We start from the raw sequence: 19,636 nt of genomic DNA, 5'->3' as shown, positions 1-19,636 counted from the left end.
GAACCATACGCGACTGGAACAGGAAAGGGAGGTAATGACAGTGGCATGTAAAGTGCCCTCCGCCACACACCGTTGGGTGACTTGCGGATTATAAATGTAGATGTAGATGTAGAATTTTCATCCGATTTTAATGCGTTTTGGTCATACTCAAGCAAACTGAATTATCTTCAGTTCATTGTAGCCGACCTTTTTATGTTGATATTTAGTCCTTTTTCGGCCAAAAAAGAGAGGTCCAAAAATTTCCATTTTTCAAATATTTAAAATTTCGCAAAAGCATTTTTTTTACAAATACCTTAGATGCACTAAAATTATATCGGCAAGGACCCGGCTGATGTGTTAATATCATGTTTCAGATAACCACAATCGGGGTTACAGCGACAACCGTCGATCTACCTTCTTTTAGAGCTGCCTCGGGAAAATCCCAAATACACAGTAAAGAAATTAATATTTTTCAATATAAAGTACCAATAACAACTTCAATGTATGTTTTATTCGTAGCAGCTGATCTCATTTGTCTGCTACATTACAGTACAGAAAAAAGTCCTGAATGTGAGCAATATTTTCGTCCGCCACCTTGTCGTGCTCCCTAAATAAATGTAAACATCTGTAGATGGTGTTTAAAAATGAATGTTCTCTCAAAAACGTGTGTTTTGAGGCATAATTTAGTGGCGTGGCGTGTTGGAAAACATGTGAGACTCATACTTGTGTTTTACCCCCTAAACATTAATGTTACGGACGCCACAGTTCTGACTTTATGCGCTAGGGGCGCCACTGTCGCGTCACGTGACGAGGCATCCCTCGATGTGAATCAGGCCCACGTGTCAGCAAAGGCTGACCATGCCTGCAATGTAGGTTCCTGACTTGTTTGTTGTATATAGCAGGTTTAACCAAACTTTTCTTCTGCTGCAAAAACTTTGAGGATCAAGGTACTTTCATGGAACACCTTGTCTATTTTGAAGCTTAATACAATTATAAAAAATGAGAAGAACTTATTTTGTTCAGTGATTACTTCAATTTTAAATCATAACTAATAATTCAAAAATCGGAATATTTTTTTTAAAATAGTAGTACTGTCCACATGTAAAAAGTAGCATTGGTGCTATTAGTTTTTCGTAGAGTACTTACTCACTTCCCGCGGAGCACCTGTTTTCTGTGGAACGCAATTTGGTAACCCTGCTCCGCAGCAATGGAGACGTGTACAAACGAGTTTCGTAAATATGATACGCACCTCTGCAACCGCAGGTAAGGAACAACACGGGAAGTAACGCACATAAAGTTCACATTTTGAAGAAAGACTCGCTCGCTGTTATCGTCGCAGTAAAAGTTCTCGAGTAATGAGTCGAAACTATATTCGGCATAAGTTCTCAGGTCTTAGAAACACTTGAATCTGCGTGTTCTCATGTTCGTAGACAGAAATTTGCCAACTGCATTTTTTTAATAGCGGTTTTTGTAAATATTTCTTCTCACGTCCCAAACTCTGGTCACATAAACATCGCATTTTTGACTTTTTAACTCTTGTCACTGTACTGGTGAACCATAACAAGATTTTAGCACACACATTTGACTGTTAATTCCAACTTACCTTAATGAATTCGTTGAGTCCTTCTACCAAAGCACTGCAGACATCTGGCACCAACAGGCACACATCGGTGAGATGTGTGATCTACAAGAGCATCAAGCTTCTGAATTAATCATCAGTAGTAAAACACTGAAGGGTCATCCCTTGTCTGGTTGTAACTGCTAACTGGTATATGGTCTTCAATGTTTTTATTCATCTTACTAATTACCTTTACGATGTATTCATAACCGCGTTTCAGCATTCTGGAAAATGTCTGTGTCACACATCACAACACGAGTTAAAAGTTTCGGAAAAAGTTCGCTTATTTAAAAAAAGAAGGTATCCAGAAATTATGATTTCTCTATTTAGAGCTGACGTTTTTCTTTAATGATTGCAAATGCAAGAAAGTCGCACTCATTTCCACTGTGTAGTTGTCTTTCGCTCATTCGCGGCTACACTGTGAGTTGAGTAAGCCCCTCTTCTCTCGAAATTATTGCCGCAAACACTGCCGGGAAAGACTGGCCGACGATGTTATTCAACACGTGGCTGTAATTCGTGTGACCGGTAATGTTGCCGAGGAACATTCGATCTCTATGGCCCTTGGAAACGTACCTCAACCCACATGAAACGGCCGGAACTAAACAGTAAACGGCCTGTTTGCAACCCCAGGCAATGTATTCGACGCTAAGCACGATCACGTAGAGCGCTCACGCCGGTGGACACTTTTTTCCTCCAGAGTGCGACGTCGGAAATAAGTGAGCTCGCATCAGGACAAAAAAGGTACGAGAATTCCTCACCTGCCGACGGATGGGCTGATAAAGACGGATCTTTTCCTAGGTGTCTCTGCTACGCTCTGTTTTGACCTTAACGTTAGTTTAGATGATAGACAAGATAGAGGAAATAGTGCGTGACGTCGTCATGTTGAAACCAACATTTCGATCAGCTGAACCGTTTCAGGCGGTACGTGAACTAAACGTTGAATTTTTCTTTATTGTAGTGCTTTCAGTCAAGATTTCTTTGTTAGAAACATGAAGTTACAAAGTCGCCAGCGAGCTGTTTTCTCTTAACGCTTGAATGTTACTGCAGTCTAGTGCATTACATTGTTAGTGCAATATTTCCAGTAAAATATTAAGGGGCAGTGATTATATACGAGTATTGAATGATATTACTTAACTTGGAATAGCGTCAGCGTTCAGGTGTAGTTCCCATGACAACGTTGTTGAAAATAAATGTGTTCCCGGGTGTTATTTCACACTAGACGGAAGTATAATCTTTTGATCTTGATTTTCATTACACTTTTTATTTACACTTTACGCAATTACAGAAACGAACTCAGAACATATTCATTACACTATTCACTCAAACACTTAATGTGCATTGCTCTGTTCTGTCAGTTTCATAGCAAAGAGTGTAGTGAAAAGAACACCTGAACTGCAGAAATACAAGTGACGCCTTTGGCGCCAGGTTCACAGTTCATATGAATTACATTTTATTTTATAAGCAACCAGAACATTTGGTGCGTGCCGGCCGGAGTGGCCGTGCGGTTCTAGGCGCTACAGTCTGGAACCGAGCGACAGCTACGGTCGCAGGTTCGAATCCTGCCTCGGGGTTGGATGTATGTGATGTCCCTAGGTTATTTAGGTTTAATTACTTCTAAGTTCTAGGCGACTGATACATCAGAAGTTAAGTCGCATAGTGCTCAGAGCCATTTGAACCATCTGGTGCGTCAAATTAGTGGTACAGTCATTCTCGCTTTTATGATTTAAGACAGATCGAAATAAAGCTATATTATTTGTGAAATTAAAAACTTTTAGAAATATAACGAAAATAAAAGGTATTTGTGTGAGTTCGTGTGAGTTAGACAATTTTCAAACAGTATGCTACATCATAGGGGAAAGAGGTCCAAAACGACATACAAAAAAGTTAATTGTCTTTCACAGCTCATATTTGCCAATTATTTATTGTTTAACGTATGGCTAATACAGACATATCATGAATTACATATATATATGTACATATTGACACACAAGAAACTTAAGTTTGTCTTTACAACTGAATATCCAGTCCTTCAATCCAGCGCACTGCATCTGGAGTTGCTAGCAGGAAGTCCTCTTTGGCGCTGTGATAGGCTCGAATCCTGCATTCACTGACAAATTACCAAATTTGCCAATTAAAATTATATAAATGCAATTTTAAATTTCACTGCGATGTCTACAGCAGAATATTCATAAATAATTCAGTATAAAATAATTAGTTTTGCTATGAACTAAATTTCAAAAACGTTGTCAACGTGTCATTTTGGGGTACGCTGTGGCGCAAAATGACACCTTTTCTGTTAGCAGGATAATTCCTTTATTTTTACTAATGAATTTCTAGCATAAGGATAAATTATAGCATAAACATATTTTATAGTTTAATTAAGTCTTACAACTGTAATCCTAACAAATTAAGGATGTGCATTAGTAAAATACAGGTATACCAAAATGTATTGCAAATTATTTACAGGAACTTAGAATCTTACAAATCACATTTAAAATTTGAACAAAATTCAATTGATAGATGGTATTTTAAGTTCAATTAGTTACCAAAAAAATGTGTTATTGGCACAACTTAAACACAATGTTTTTTGTACGCTCAGAAAGTCCAGCTCTATCAGCATGGCTCAATTTTGATCAGCTAGTACACTTCAGCTACACTTCCCTTTGTTTTGAGCGGCTGTATAAATCTCAATAGTAAATGGAAGCTGCGTTTTCTTCTTCATCAGTACTGACGTTTATATCTGCTACTTCTTCATTTGGGGAAGGCGAGGGGAAGGGGGACCATGGCCAAACGTCGCTTCACATTATCCAGGTTTGATTTTCTCGGCTCATTTTCTCTTTTCTGGAGCTCCTTTCCCGTCAGAACTTGCGGATTTGGTGTTACAGTGAGCTCCTGTCAGCCATCGCCGGCTCTGCGTTTCTTAGACATACCGAAACTGGAAGGAGTTGGAGAAATCTCCTGGAGGATTGTCACTGCACTGTCTGTGACTGCCTCATTGATGCCATGAGTGCAAAAAGTTCGGATGTTGATAAGGTGGATTCATCACCTGTTACAGGAGGTAGCTGATCTGTTGTTCTGCTGGGTGCAAACAAATGGAAATATATCTCGGTTAAATGGAAATATTTCAGAAAATTGGAAGCCAGCTATGGCACGTTTAGAGGTACTCCTAGCAAATAGGCTTCCCAGAAAAGCATGACAATTTGATAAACTGAAACTACTCTTCCTGGGTTGTTCTTCAGCCACTTCCTCACTTCCTGGTTATATATGTCGAGTGGTCCAAACGAAGCCTATGGGTGCAATGAAGCGGAAGACACACAAAGCCATTTTCTTTGGCTTTTTATAAACGGGTACATTGCATTTCAGCAATCAATAAGCTATGTAATAGAGCAGGGCAAAATGACATGGTCCTGTGTCAGTTTGCCCTCTTCAACACAAGTGTAATCTTTGGCCATAACCTCGAAAATTAACTTTCTAAGACGTCCTCCTGATAGTAAATTTTCCATACAAATAATCAACGCTTCACAAATTTGAAAGTTTTCTAATGAAAATATTGGTTTCGTTGACTTCAAAAATGGCTTCCCACGTTTCACGTCACCAAATGGAAGCAGACAAAGATTAATGGCTTGTGGAGAAAGTGTAGCCACCACAAGCTATCAAGCAAACCAAAGATTATGATCCTGTCAGCTGCCAAATTAAAAAAAAGCACTGTGTCGTTTTGCCCTGTCATTTTGGGCCACTTTCACCTAAGCTTTACATAACGTAAAGCCACAGGTGACATCTCTTATGAATGATATTACAATAATTGCATGAAATAGAAATAATATATGGCTCTATTTTATGCTTTGCAGTAACAATTGTACGAAAACTAATTTACATAACACAACTGTGAAGTAAGTACAGTTATCGGTACATACTCGACTAACATTTGGCAAGACAAAAGTTCGTCAGACTAGTAATATACAGCGTAAATATTCAAAAACATGAATCAGATACTACATGTCCGAAATTCGACACAACCTTCACTGAAAATAAAGTGGTATCGTAAATTTCCTTAATCTGAAAAGTTACTTGAAAATCTTGGTTTGTGCAATGTTTAGATACAGGGGAGACTATATGAAAGGAAGAAGTATTTCACGCCACAGGTAAGATCGTTTTAAGAAATACCAAATATTGCTGGTAATTTTCTACGAATTCAAGGCAGCAAACTGTATGCCGAGTACAAGAAGTGATGCCATTAAGGAAAAGATACGAATGATCTTCTATGTAAGAATACGCATTTGTGTATTAAAGGTAATTTTATATACATCTCATTAAATTAAGAGTAGAAACTTATTAAACATCAATAACAGTGTCTTTTTTCTTTATGTTCCCGTGTCAAACGTCATAAGATTTTTTACGTAATCATCATCAGTATTAAAAGCTTACCCACTAATGAGCTACAGAGAAATGTTTCGATCCTTGCTTCGAAAAGCAAACATTTTTGAGACAAAAGGCAATACAGTACTAAACAGCAAACGTTTCTCGACTGAATGTTTTCTCATTGACATGTCCGCTCTCAGACGAAAATTAAATGAAGGTGATGTGCCACAGTTTTTTCTCGGCGTTGGTGTCCAGGAAAAAAAAGCCACTCTTTCGCAGAAATAGCTATGAGGTATTTTTACAGATACGACTTCGAAGGAAATTTCTATACTTGAACATGTACTAGTTTCATTCCATCTGATACTACACTAAGTTACAATTTGGTTTAGTTTTTATAAAAATCCACGAGAATTCCCAAGGCTAGCGTTATTGAATAAAAGCTACTACTATTGTCAGAACATTAATAGTCATAAAAGTGAGAGAAAATCTTCAGTTGTAGATTATTAGTAGAAAGATTTTGTTAATTTGTGTCGATAACCAGAACCGAAAAGTGGGATTTATGTGGATCGCCAGATCCAAGATTTAATAAATAACGAAGATTTTAAGGCCACAAAATGTTCATTTTATCAGACTCGCTACAACAATTTTTTTTTAAATCACCAAAGTTTTCTAATATTTTCTGCTTCTAGTGTTAATGGTGTTTTAGTACCTGTTCAGTAATCAGTAAATCCATAACAAGTAAACGTCTATTGTCTGCAAAAAGAGGACTTGATGGATGAAAACTCGTGTAATTTGTGAAACCAGCATAAAAAGATTTTGCATGTGTTTTTCAAGGTTCGTCTGAAAGTGAAATACCTCTTACTGGATTGACAGATTAACTTCGTGTCCTGTGTGGCCCATGAGTCAGTCGTCGCACAGTGTATCAAAACCTGGAGGGGAATTCTCTGAAACAAAATTAATTCTGGCCGATATGAGAAATGCATACAAAAAGAACTGTTAGCACAATGTTAAAAGCAATGTTTTCTTGTGCTTTCACAAGAAAACGATAAGTATCGCATCAATATCAAGGGTATCCCTAAAATAAAGTTTATTGTCGTGATCGTAAATACTGTTGCAGCAGGTCGCTCAGATGTGATGTTAAAGTCAGTGCTGTGTTTCATCCATAAATAAGAGAGCTCAGCTTCAGTAGCGCGTAATGACAGGATCTCCTCTTCATTTCACCTGTCACGTGACTTTGATGTTTGTTTCGAAGCTCAGTACGGCAAAGAGAGCTACATGTATGGCTTATCACGTATCTATTATCTAAGTCACATTTTCAAACATGAGACCAATCGCTGTGCGTGCGGAAGCGTCAATTTGGTGGAGTCATGTTATCTCGAATATGCTGTCCTGTGTGTTTGGCGGTTTTGCCGTTGCGAACCTGAGAAAACAGCGTTCTGACACCTAGTTTTCGTCATTAAGCATGACAGATGACGAGACAGGGTGTGTGGCTCCAAAAGCAAGGAGCAATACATGTATATTTGTGGATGTAAGGTCACTGCCATATCAGGAAACAATTCGAACCGCAATAATACGTTTTATCTTGGTAATACCAACACATTTTCCGTATTGTGTACACCAAATGAAAGGTTACTTTGTGACCACCACAAAAAAATTTATAAAAAATACAAATTTCATTAACTGTAATGGACGTTTATTAGCAACATGGTTTTTTTAAAGGATATGTAGATGTGTAAGAAGGCTCTTGAACCTGAAAATAAGGCAACTGTTGTGGAAAGTCACATTCGCACAACTAAAACTTAAATTTTTGGGTCTGAGAAAAAAAATTAATACAACTACGGAATCTGGATAACAAATTATTAAAAGCAAAACAATTTTTTCCCAAAATTTTAAAATGCGGAGAACATGACTAGATTACAATATTTCCAAAAGGTGGGCACAAACTGAGCGACATCCCAGTGAAAATAATTGTACTTGTTTCATGTCTTAGTGTTAGCTTTTCTGTTGTCAACGGTAGTATCTGAAGATGCTGACCTTTGAAGGCCGAAACCGGTTACGAATTTATCAGAAAAATGTTACGGTCTCAAAAATTGAGAAACCTACAATAACTTATCACCGTCTCTGCAAACGGCATTTCATTTTCTCCAAATACTGTTAATCAACGTAGGCATTTCCAATACTTGAATCCACATTTCCTAACACGGCTCGGTATCTCTAACCCCGTAATTTATGTGAGTCGCCCTTTTGGTTCTATAAGGAGGGTCTGTCTTCTTATAATAGCAGAAACTACAAAATTATGTCTGCTGAGAAATTGGTTTTTATCTCACTGAGAGGGAGTGCCCCAGGAAAGTGTGGTAGGTCCGCTGTTGTTTCCTATCTACATAAATAATCTTTTGGATAGGGTGGATAGCAATGTGCGGCTGTTTGCTGATGATGCTGTGGTGTACGGGAAGGTGTCGTCGTTGAGTAACTGTAGGAGGATACAAGATGACTTGTACAGGATTTGTGATTGGCGTAATGAATGGCAGCTAACTCTAAATATACAGGGTGTCCCAGCTATCTTGTCCACCCAAAATATCTCTGCAACAGTAACAGATATTGGAAAACGACTTTCACCGGTATCAATGTAGGGCTGGGGACAATGAATGTACATATTTGGAAACATTCTAAAACGAAAACATATGTGTTTTTTACCACAAACTTATGTTTCTTTGAATGGACCTCCTATATTTTTTCTTCAGCAATCCATAGCGTGACAAAGCAAATACACAATGGCGTTGATTGCATCGCACTATTCCCATTACATCCCGAGATATTGAGACGCGAAGTTGACGCTTGAAACACCCGACATGCGCTGCTAGCGCACATCCTGAGGCTAAGGGGTGAACCCCATGCTGCAGGATAGCAGCAGACCGTATTATTCGTTTCGAACCTTTTCATAAGTATGGAAGTGTGATTACGCATGTCAATCACATCGCGATTACGGGCAGCATGGGGTTCACGCCTGAGCCTCAGGACATGCGCTCTCTTCGTGAATCGCTACTGAGGAAATTTAGAGAACCAGCATTTGAGGCTGACTGCAGTACAATTTTACTGCCGCCAACTTACATTTCGCGGGAAGACCACAAAGGTAAGGTAAGAGAGATTAGGGCTCGTACAGAGGCATATAGACAATCATTTTTCCCTCGTTCTGTTTGGGAGTGGAACAGGGAGTGAAGATGCTAGTTGTGGTACGAGGTACCCTCCGCCACGCACCGTATGGTGGATTGCGGAGTATGTATGTAGATATAGATTTAGAAATTAAAAAAAAAAAAACACTGAAATAGAAGGCTCACGGCACATCTTATTTCACGAAAATTGAGACCTAACGCTGGAGTTTCAAAATATAGTCGCCAGGCAAGAGACGAATGTCACTGAGTACCGGCGACTAAGCTTATAGTCGCGTGGCAGAAAACGGCATTTGACAAAACGGAAACGCGCAAGCAATATCAGTGATGCACAACCAGTATCAGTCAACATCGCAGCGACACCACCAAAAGCACGCTGCGGTATATCTCGAACAGCTGCGCCACTCCAGTTGTTGGTGTGAGCTCTGCATGATTAAAGTGTTAGGTTCAGCTCACTGCAGCGTGAACAACTGCGATAAACCCACCAAACATTGTCGACGCAAAGTTTATCTTTCACCGCTGGATACCATTCAATCAGCGGTTGCTACATGATTAGTGATATGTTACACTACGATATTTATCCCCTCGAGAGAATACGCACAAAAAGTACCCAACACGTGTGCCGCATCAGGCTATATAGTATCCTGACATACGTGACGCGACGGCGTTCCGAAGCAGGTCGCTTCGCGTGAGCACCGCATTCCTCTTAACAGCCGGACTGGACGCGGCCGTGGACGTCCTAATACCAGGTTTCACACGTCCGCAAAACACAAAAATCCAAATATCAGGTGCAATATTGTACAGTTAGTAGACGAAGTAAACGAATAACAGTAAGATAAAAAACGAATTTCTGAATCATACGAGGATGTGCTCAAAAGTAATGTTCCGAATTTTTCATGTGAAAATTCTTAAACCTTTGTAAATCAAACAAACGTTATTAGCATTCTACATCAATCACTACTGCCCGTTAAATTTGCTACACAAAGAAGAAATGCAGATGATAAACGGGTATTCATTCGACAAATATATTATACTAGAACTGACATTTAATCACATTTTCACGCAATATGGGTGCACAGATCCTGAGAAATCAGTGCTCAGAACAACCACCTCTGGTCGTAATAACGGCCTTGATACGCCTGGGCATTGAGTCCAACAGAGCTTGGATGGCGTGTACAAGTACAGCTGCCATGCAGGTTCAACACAATACCACAGTTCACCAACAGTAGTGACTGGGGTATTGTGACGAGTCAGTTGCTCGGCCACCATTAACCAGACGTTTTCAGTTAGTGAGAGATCTGGAGAATGTGCTGGCCAGGGCAGCAGTAGAACATTTTCAGTATCCAGATGGTCCCATGCGGTCGTGCATTATCCTACTGAAATGTAGGGTTTCGCAGGGATCGAATGAAGGGTAGAGCCACAGGTCGCAACATATCTGAAATATAACGTCCACTGATCAAAGTGCCGTCAATGCGGAAAAGAGGTGACTGAGACGTGTAACCTATGCCGCCCCATACCATCAAGCTGAGTGATACGCCATTATTCCAATGACGAATACGCGCTTCCAATGTGCGTTCATCGCGATGTCGCCAAACACGGATTCGACCATCATGATGCTATAAACAGAACCTGGATTCATCCGAAAAAATGGCGATTTGTCATTCGTGCACCCAGGTTCGTCGTTGAGTACACCTTTGCAGGCGCACCTGTCTGTGATGCAGCGTCGGGAGTAACCACAGCCACAGTCTCCGAGCTGATCGTCCATGCTGGTGCAAACGTCGTCGAACTGTTCGTGCAGATCGTTGTTGTCTTACAAACGTCCCCATCTGTTGACTCAGGGATCGAGACGTGGCTGCACGATCCGTTACAGCCATGCGGATAAGATGCCTGTCCTCTCGACTGCTAGTGATACGAGGCTGTTGGGATCCAGCACGGTGTTCCGTATTACCCTCCTGAACCCAACGATTCCATATTATACTTAACACTCATTGGATCTCAACCAACGCGAGCAGCATTGTAGCGATACGATAAACCGCAATCGCGATAGGCTACAATCCGACCTTTATCAAAGTCGGAAACGTGATGGTACGCATTTCTTCTCCTTACCCGAGGCATCACAACGACGTTTCACCAGGCAACGCCGGTCAACTGATGTTTGTGTATAAGAAATCGGTTGGAAACTTTCCTCGTGTCAGCACGTTGTAGGTGTCGCTACAGGCGCCAGCCTTGTGTGAATGCTCTGAAAAGCTAATCATCTGCATATCACATCTTCTTCCTGTCGGTTAAATTTCACGTCTGCAGCACGTCATCTTCGTGGTGTAGCAATTTTAATGGCCAGTAGTGTTGTTCTGCGTGTCTACATACTTGAAGCCTTCTGCCGCTCGCGTGTAACGCGACGGTGTGCGACGTAACTATATCGGCGAGTTAGAAACTCTAGGCTGTAATAGTGATTCGAATTCGAAGGGTTCGTCCACACCTGCAGCAGCCCCTCCTTCGGCACGGCAACATCGGACCACACACAAGCGAGGCGACGTCTGCGGCAGTCCGACGCCTCGGGTTCCCCGTCATCCGGCCATCCTCCACGCAGTCCCGCCTCTTCCCCATCCGATTTTCATCTGTTTCCGAAACTTACAAGAACATCTTCGAGGACTTCACGGGAAAGGTGCCGACGGGGATTTACGTGGCCACTCAAAGAGGAATTCAGTTTATGAAACGTCCCCTTAGAAAAATTATACAAGACTGGTCTATATGAAATGTCCTCTTTGAACAATTATACACGAATGTGCTTAAACTGACACACAATATTTTTAGCGCAACGCAATCTGACTTCCAAAAATCCCTACGAAAGAATGGCCCTGACTAACATTAACCTATATGTTTCACAAATCACTTACCTCACAAAAATCTTCGTTACTCGAACTACTGCAATACAGCGAGCGCCACTACCGCCAGCTAACTAAAAGATTCAAACTACGGAAGTCACTAACTACTGATAGGCACTGTTAGCAAATGAAAGATTTTAATAGAGAACAAACAATGTATTTACCTTTATAGTCATAATACATATATCAGTTCATGACACCAATTCTTACAAATTTCAAAACTCCGCCATCTCTCTCCCCACGTCCACCACTGCTGGCGGCTCAGCTCCAACTGCGCAACGCTACACGCTGTTAGCATCCATCTGCCGCTGCCCGACACTACAATGGCAGACAACAATGCAAACTAGCCACAGACTGCGCACAGCACAGCCAATGATTTTTCATACAGAGCGCTATGTGGCGTTACCAATAAGAAAACCTAAACAGCCTACTTACAAGTTTTCACCAAACCGTGGTTACTGATAAAAGCGTACCTCTTGCACGTTTTGAGTCTATGTATTATAACGCATATTTTAACTGAAAAAATGATAATATTTTTATAATATTTTAGAACTATATGCATTTTACTGAAACCTTACATAAAGACTAATGCTCCGTACCTAAGTGAGTACTATGGCCAGTGCTATAGCAACAGATTCCATGTTTGTGGTTCCGATTTCCGGCGATTTTTATCTATGCAGCTTGCTCCTTAATATCTACATCTACATCTACATCTACATTTATACTCCCCAAGCCACCGAAAGGTGTGTGCCGGAGGGCACTTTACGTACCACTGTCATTACTTCCCTTTTCTGTTCCAGTCACGTATGGTTCACGGGAAGAACGACTGTCTGAAAGCCTCCGTGCGCGCTCGAATCTCTCTAATTTTACATTCGTGATCCCCTCGGGAGGTATAAGTAGGGGGAAGCAATATATTCGATACCTCATCCAGAAACGCACCCTCTCGAAACCTGGACAGCAAGCTACACCGTGATGCAAAGCGCCTCGCTTGCAGAGTCTGCCACTTGAGTTAGCTAAACATCTCAGTAACGCTATCACGGCTACCAAATAACCCTGTGACGAAACGCGCCGCTCTTCTTTGGATCTTCTCTATCTCCTCCGTCAACCCGATCTGGTACGGATCCCACACTGATGAGCAATGCTCAAGTATAGGTCGAACGAGTGTTTTGTAAGCCACCTCCTTTGTTGATAGACTACATTTTCTAAGCACTCACCCAATGAATCTCAACCTGGTACCCGACTTACAGTGTCGGATCCGTACCAGGTCGGGTTGACGGAGGAGATAGAGAAGATCCAAAGAAGAGCGGCGCGTTTCGTCACAGGGTTTTTTGGTAACCGTGATAGCGTTACGGAGATGTTTAGCAAACTCAAGTGGCAGACTCGGGAAGAGAGGCACTCTGCATCGCGGTGTAGCTTTCTGTCTAAGTTTCGGGAGGGTGCGTTTCTGGATGAGGTATCGAATATATTGCTTCCCCCTACTCATACCTCCCGAGGAGATCACGAATGTTAATTAGAGAGATTCGAGGGCGCTTGGAGGCTTTCCGGCAGTCGTTCTTCCCGCGAACCATACGCGACTGGAACAGGAAAGGGAGATAATGACAGTGGCACGTAAAGTGCCCTCCGTCACACACCGTTAGGCGGCTTGCAGAGTATAAATGTAGATGTAGATGTAGAAGAAACTATCTAACTGAAGTAAATGGGAGGGAACGAAATTTTCTAGGCCAAAATACATCCTTCAAAAACTGACATTGTAAAGTACAGTAGTCTCCATAGAAGTGAGGTAACAAGAATAATACAGAATAAAAAAACTTACCGTACATCAGTCGACTAAAAGCCTTTTGCTAAAAAATAATGGAACAAGCTTCCTCTGTCAGTCTCACTGACAACAACAACGGCGACGTATGTTTCAACTAGTCCGATCACTTCTCGGCACGCAGCAGCACCCTTCAGGGCAAAACATATAGAGCAGCCACTTTCCCCGCCCTGACTGCTTTGCCACACGCTTGCCTGCAGATCTCACTATTAACTGGTAATATACAGAACTTAGTGTGTTATATTAGTTAATAATGGTATTTGCAATATGAGGCCCGATCACAAATGTTTGAATATAGTTTTTCTATTAAGCATTGCTTTCTGTTACAAAAGCCTCAATTTGATTTCATATTATTTGCTACAAAAATGTACCACATTTGAAGACGACAGTGTCTGTAATGCACCTTCACAAATCCGTGTTATTTCCGTTTCATATGTACGCCACATCAGCTGACCTGTGCTACTTGCGCACTTAGGAAGACGACATACCGCTGTGCTCCTGACCTAACCGGCAAACGTTACTCAGCTCACGATCGAATTCACCAACGTCAGTTGAAATGAAGCACATCTTAAAATGTTACTTTCTCTATAAATGATTTTATGTGTTACTGGCGAAGAAAAATATACTTTTAGGAAGTTCTTAACCTTATCTGACGTTTTTGGGTTCTGCTGTTAGTTGCTACTGAGCAAGAAAGATACTTTTAACGCGCTCTTAACGTTAGTTAACTTTTTTTCATTTTCCTGTTTGCTGCTAGAAGCATCATCATCATCATCATCATCATCATCATCATCATCATCTTGGACAGTTTCCACTCTATGGTCAGGGCTGTTTGGAACATAAGTCTCTACATCTTCTTCTGTCTTGCCACCATTTCTCCGTCTTCATCTTGGTCCAGTCGTCTCCTTTCTTCTGGACGCATTCCTCCACTCCTTTCAGCCATCTGTCTCTCGGTCTTCCTCTTGGTCTCTTTCCTTCCAGTTTCGTCTCGTGTACCCTCCTGGATATCCTCTTCTCCTCTATTCGCTTAACATGCTCATACCATCTCAGCCTTGATTTCTATATCGCCTCCTGTAATGGTTCCACCTTCCTTAACTCTCTTATCCTCCCATTACGTTAACCTGTCTCTCTTTGTCTCTCCAATACTGCTCCTCAACAATTTCATCTCACTAACTTGTACTTTGCTTTCCTCTCTTCTTTTCATAGCCCAGGTTTCGGATGTATATGTCAGGATCGGTATATAAGCTTTTTACTGATGTGGGGTACATCCTTGCTCCTCATCAGGCTTCTGATACTCTTCCGAAATGTTTCTGCTTTTCTCTCCCGCTCATTTATTTCTCTGTCGTTTTTTCCATCTTCCAGTATCAGGCTTCCTAGGTACTTGAAACTCTCCGCTCTCCTCAGTCGTCCCCACCAATTGTTAGTCCAGCTGTTCCTCTCTCCTTCGTTCTTGATACGATAATCGCCTCACTCTTACTAAATTTCATCCCATATTCTTGTACTGTTCGTTCCCATATGTCCAACTGCTCTTGTACTTCCTCCTCCTTATTCCCCCCAATTCATTAGATCATCTGCGAACACCATAGTGCACTTCGCTACCTCAAGCCATTCTTCTGTCCAATCCAAGCTGATCTCTCTCCTCCCACTTTCACACAGCTAACACTTCCATGGTACATTTCCCTTATCCTCCAAATAATCTGTTTTGCTACTCCTCTGTTCTCCAGGGCTTTCCACATTTTGCTTCTACATACACTGTCATACACTTTTTCAATGTCCAGAAAGGTCATTAATAGATCTATTCCATATTCATAATGCTGTTCCTGGAGTTGTCTTACAGCAAAAATTAGATCCACTGTGGAACTTCCTGTTCTCAAGCCGTGTTGCTGTTCTCTCATACCTTATTCAAATTTTTTCCGAATTCGTGCTTCCAAAATGTTTTCAAAAATATTTGCACAATGACTCATCAGTGTTATCCCCCGATAGTTCTTGCACTCTTTTCTATTCCCCGTCTAAAAGATCGGAACAATTATTCTCTTCTTCGAGCCTTCTCGGATCATCTTCTGTCTCCACACAATTTTCATTACTCGATATAGCCATTCTATCCCCATCTCTCCTGCTGCTCTCACCATCTCTACACTTACCTCACCCAGACCTGGTGACTTTCCTCCCTTCATCTTACCTAATGCCTCTGCCACTTCTCCCCATGTAAGGTCTTTTTCTATTTGCTTTTTCTCCTCTTTTTTTCTCCTCGGCTTCCTCCTCCTAATCCAGGTCTCCATTCTGGTTCAGTAGTTCTTCCACATATTCTTGAGTTCCTCCTTATTCTCTACATCTTGCCACTTTTGTTCACCATTCGGGCAAAATCTGTCGTACCGTTCATCCTCTTACTTTTAGTCATCCCACATAATACCTTTTTTTTGAACCTTCACTCTCCTCCCTCATCATTCTGGTGAACTGTTCCATCCACTTCATTCTCTCCTCCGCCACCACTCTCTTTGCTTCTTTCTTTCTTGTTGATACTCTTCACTTGTCTCTATTGTTCTCATCTGGAACCATACCCTAAAGGCTCTAGCCCTATTCTGCTGTTTTTGGTTCATCCTTTGGGATACGTTCCTTTACTATTCGTAGGTACTATAGCCTGCTTTCTTCCTTCTTCAACTTCGATACCCTTAAACGTCTTTCGTGGTGACCTGTCTCTTTATTATCCTTGGTCCCTCTCGGGTTCATTACCAGCAAACGGTGGTCGCTATCCAAGGCCTCTGATGGTGTTACCTTAATATCAATGATGTTCCTTTTCATGTCAACATCGTACAGGAAGTGGTCAACTATCGACTTTCTGTTTAAGCCTTGACTGTACCAGGTAATCTTGTGGCTCTCTTTTTTCCTGAACCAAGCCATTCCTTTGACGGAACTCCAATAGTTTTTCGCCTCCCTCATTCTGGCAGCCCCAACCCTCTGGTCCAAGCATACTTTCACAGCCTTGTCTGTAGCCTAGTATGCTAGAGGCATACCATTCTAGAATACGGCTGAGAACCGTGGGCCGAACGAATACTCGATCTGCGACGCAGAACCGTAGTTTGACGACCACAGACCCACAGTGGCGGTGTCAACAAACTGTCCTCTCGTTGGGAAACATGTTTTCTTCCTCGGGGTGACTCTGTTGAGAAATTAATATGTAGACATGAAGAGCAAAGATGTCCAATGTTAATAAAGTTTGCTTTATTTAAAAAAGAAAAGGCTATACTTCTCAGCATGACCCCGTGCTTTAAATTAAACAAACTTTAACATTGTACTTCTTTATTCTTCATGTCTACATATTTACTTCCGGTAGCATTGCAGTTCCGTCAGAGACAGTAGAGAACTTGGAAGATCATGGATAATATCTTGAAGAGGACAACAGCAAAAAGTAAAGCTGCGACAATGGAATGTAGTGAAATTAAATTGGTTGGCGGTGAGGGAATTAGATTATAAAATGAGACACTACAAGTAGAAAACGAGTTTTGCTACTTGGTGAGGAGAATAAGGGATGATGGCAACAGCAAAGAGATAAAACGCGGACTGTCAATAGTAGGAGAAATCTTTTTTTGAAAAATAGAAATATTTTAATATAAAATGCACGTTGAAGTGTTAGGAAGTCTTTTCCCAAAGTGTATGTATAGAGCGTAGCCTTATTCGGGAGTAAAACTGCGACAATAAACAGCACTCATCCTGAGGCATGAATAAATAATTATTTTGATAACGGTGGCAAGTGTGTGTATGTGTGTGTGTGTGTGTGTGTGTGTGTGTGTGTGTGTGTGTGTGATGTGGTGGGGAGGCGAGAGATTGTAGGAGGGGACTAAACCTGCAGTAAGACGCTTCAAGTGTATTTGAATAGCAGTAATTTCGCAGAAATGAAGGTACTTCCACAGGATAGGCTAGGGTGGAAGAAGTTAACATCACAACAAAAAAGCCTGTTCACTGGAGCACTTTAATATTGACACAGCAGCTTATTATAGCTCAATGAAAATAATCGCTGTCACTGGCACCAGTATAACTGTACTGTCTTATGCGCTGCACGTTTAATGTACACACCTGAAATGTTTCTGGAAGAATGAACACAGCGATAATTAGCGGACCTCTCATCTGCAGGTATCCGGGAGAGCTACTGCACGAATGTTGTGATTTCCGGGCCACCGTACACAGGTAACAAAAGCACAAGGCGCTGCCTGATCCATTCCTGGCAGCTGGTGCACGCCAGCCCGCTGTGGAGTGTGACAGCAGTGTCTGGCGCATGCACGGAAACAATCTCTACCTGTATCTGCAACAGGATCTCTCACATTCCTGACACGGCGCCGTTACATTTCTTGATAAGGTGGCTGAACGCGTACTACTGGTCCCGCCTCGTGAGACACGGTTGTAGGAAACGGAGAAACCAATAGTCAGATCGGTTTGTACACTCCTGGAAATTGAAATAAGAACACCGTGAATTCATTGTCCCAGGAAGAGGAAACTTTATTGACACATTCCTGGGGTCAGATACATCACATGATCACACTGACAGAACCACAGGCACATAGACACAGGTAACAGAGCATGCACAATGTCGGCACTAGTACAGTGTATATCCACCTTTCGCAGCAATGCAGGCTGCTATTCTCCCATGGAGACGATCGTAGAGATGCTGGATGTAGTCCTGTGGAACGGCTTGCCATGCCATTTCCACCTGGCGCCTCAGTTGGACCAGCGTTCGTGCTGGACGTGCAGACCGCGTGAGACGACGCTTCATCCAGTCCCAAACATGCTCAATGGGGGACAGATCCGCATATCTTGCTGGCCAGGGTAGTTGACTTACACCTTCTAGAGCACGTTGGGTGGCACGGGATACATGCGGACGTGCATTGTCCTGTTGGAACAGCAAGTTCCCTTGCCGGTCTAGGAATGGTAGAACGATGGGTTCGATGACGGTTTGGATGTACCGTGCACTATTCAGTGTCCCTTCGACGATCACCAGAGGTGTACGGCCAGTGTAGGAGATCGCTCCCCACACCATGATGCCGGGTGTTGGCCCTGTGTGCCTCGGTCGTATGCAGTCCTGATTGTGGCGCTCACCTGCACGGCGCCAAACACGCATACGACCATCATTGGCACCAAGGCAGAAGCGACTCTCATCGCTGAAGACGACACGTCTCCATTCGTCCCTCCATTCACGCCTGTCGCGACACCACTGGAGGCGGGCTGCACGATGTTGGGGTGTGAGCGGAAGACGGCCTAACGGTGTGCGAGACCGTAGCCCAGCTTCATGGAGACGGTTGCGAATGGTCCTCGCCGATACCCCAGGAGCAACAGTGTCCCTAATTTGCTGGGAAGTGGCGGTGCGGTCCCGTACGGCACTGCGTAGGATCCTACGGTCTTGGCGTGCATCCGTGCCTCGCTGCTGTCCGGTCCCAGGTCGACGGGCACGTGCACCTTCCGCCGACCACTGGCGACAACATCGATGTACTGTGGAGATCTCACGCCCCACGTGTTGAGCAATTCGGCGGTACGTCCACCAGGCCTCCCGCATGCCCACTATACGCCCTCGCTCGAAGTTCGTCAACTCCACATACGGTTCACGTCCACGCTGTCGCGGCATGCTACCAGTGTTAAAGACTGCGATGGAGCTCCGTATGCCACGGCAAACTGGCTGACACTGACGGCGGCGGTGCACAAATGCTGCGCAGCTAGCGCCATTCGACGGCCAACACCGCGGTTCCTGGTGTGTCCGCTGTGCCGTGCGTGTGGTCATTGCTTGTACAGCCCTCTCGCAGTGTCCGGAGCAAGTATGGTGGGTCTGACACACCGG

General features: G+C 42.6%; 1 protein-coding gene across 3 annotated transcripts in view; it reads left to right on the top strand.

Moving 5' to 3' along the window:
- Window positions 1-19,636, top strand: part of LOC126281359 (integral membrane protein DGCR2/IDD-like) — an 844,874-nt gene that overhangs the window by 627,884 nt on the left and 197,354 nt on the right. The window contains exon 2 of one of the 3 annotated variants that reach the window (XM_049980268.1): window positions 17,944-17,997. The exons of the other annotated variants lie outside the window; for them this stretch is intronic. Coding sequence (XP_049836225.1) covers window positions 17,944-17,997 — 54 coding nt within the window. The remainder of the gene's footprint in view (window positions 1-17,943; window positions 17,998-19,636) is intronic. 3 annotated transcript variants of the gene reach the window in all.

Source organism: Schistocerca gregaria, chromosome 7, assembly GCF_023897955.1.
Source record: "Schistocerca gregaria isolate iqSchGreg1 chromosome 7, iqSchGreg1.2, whole genome shotgun sequence".
NCBI classification, from domain to species: domain Eukaryota; kingdom Metazoa; phylum Arthropoda; class Insecta; order Orthoptera; family Acrididae; genus Schistocerca; species Schistocerca gregaria.
The sequence above is the reverse complement of the archived record's forward strand: the minus strand, read 5'-3'. Positions and strand labels throughout refer to the sequence as shown.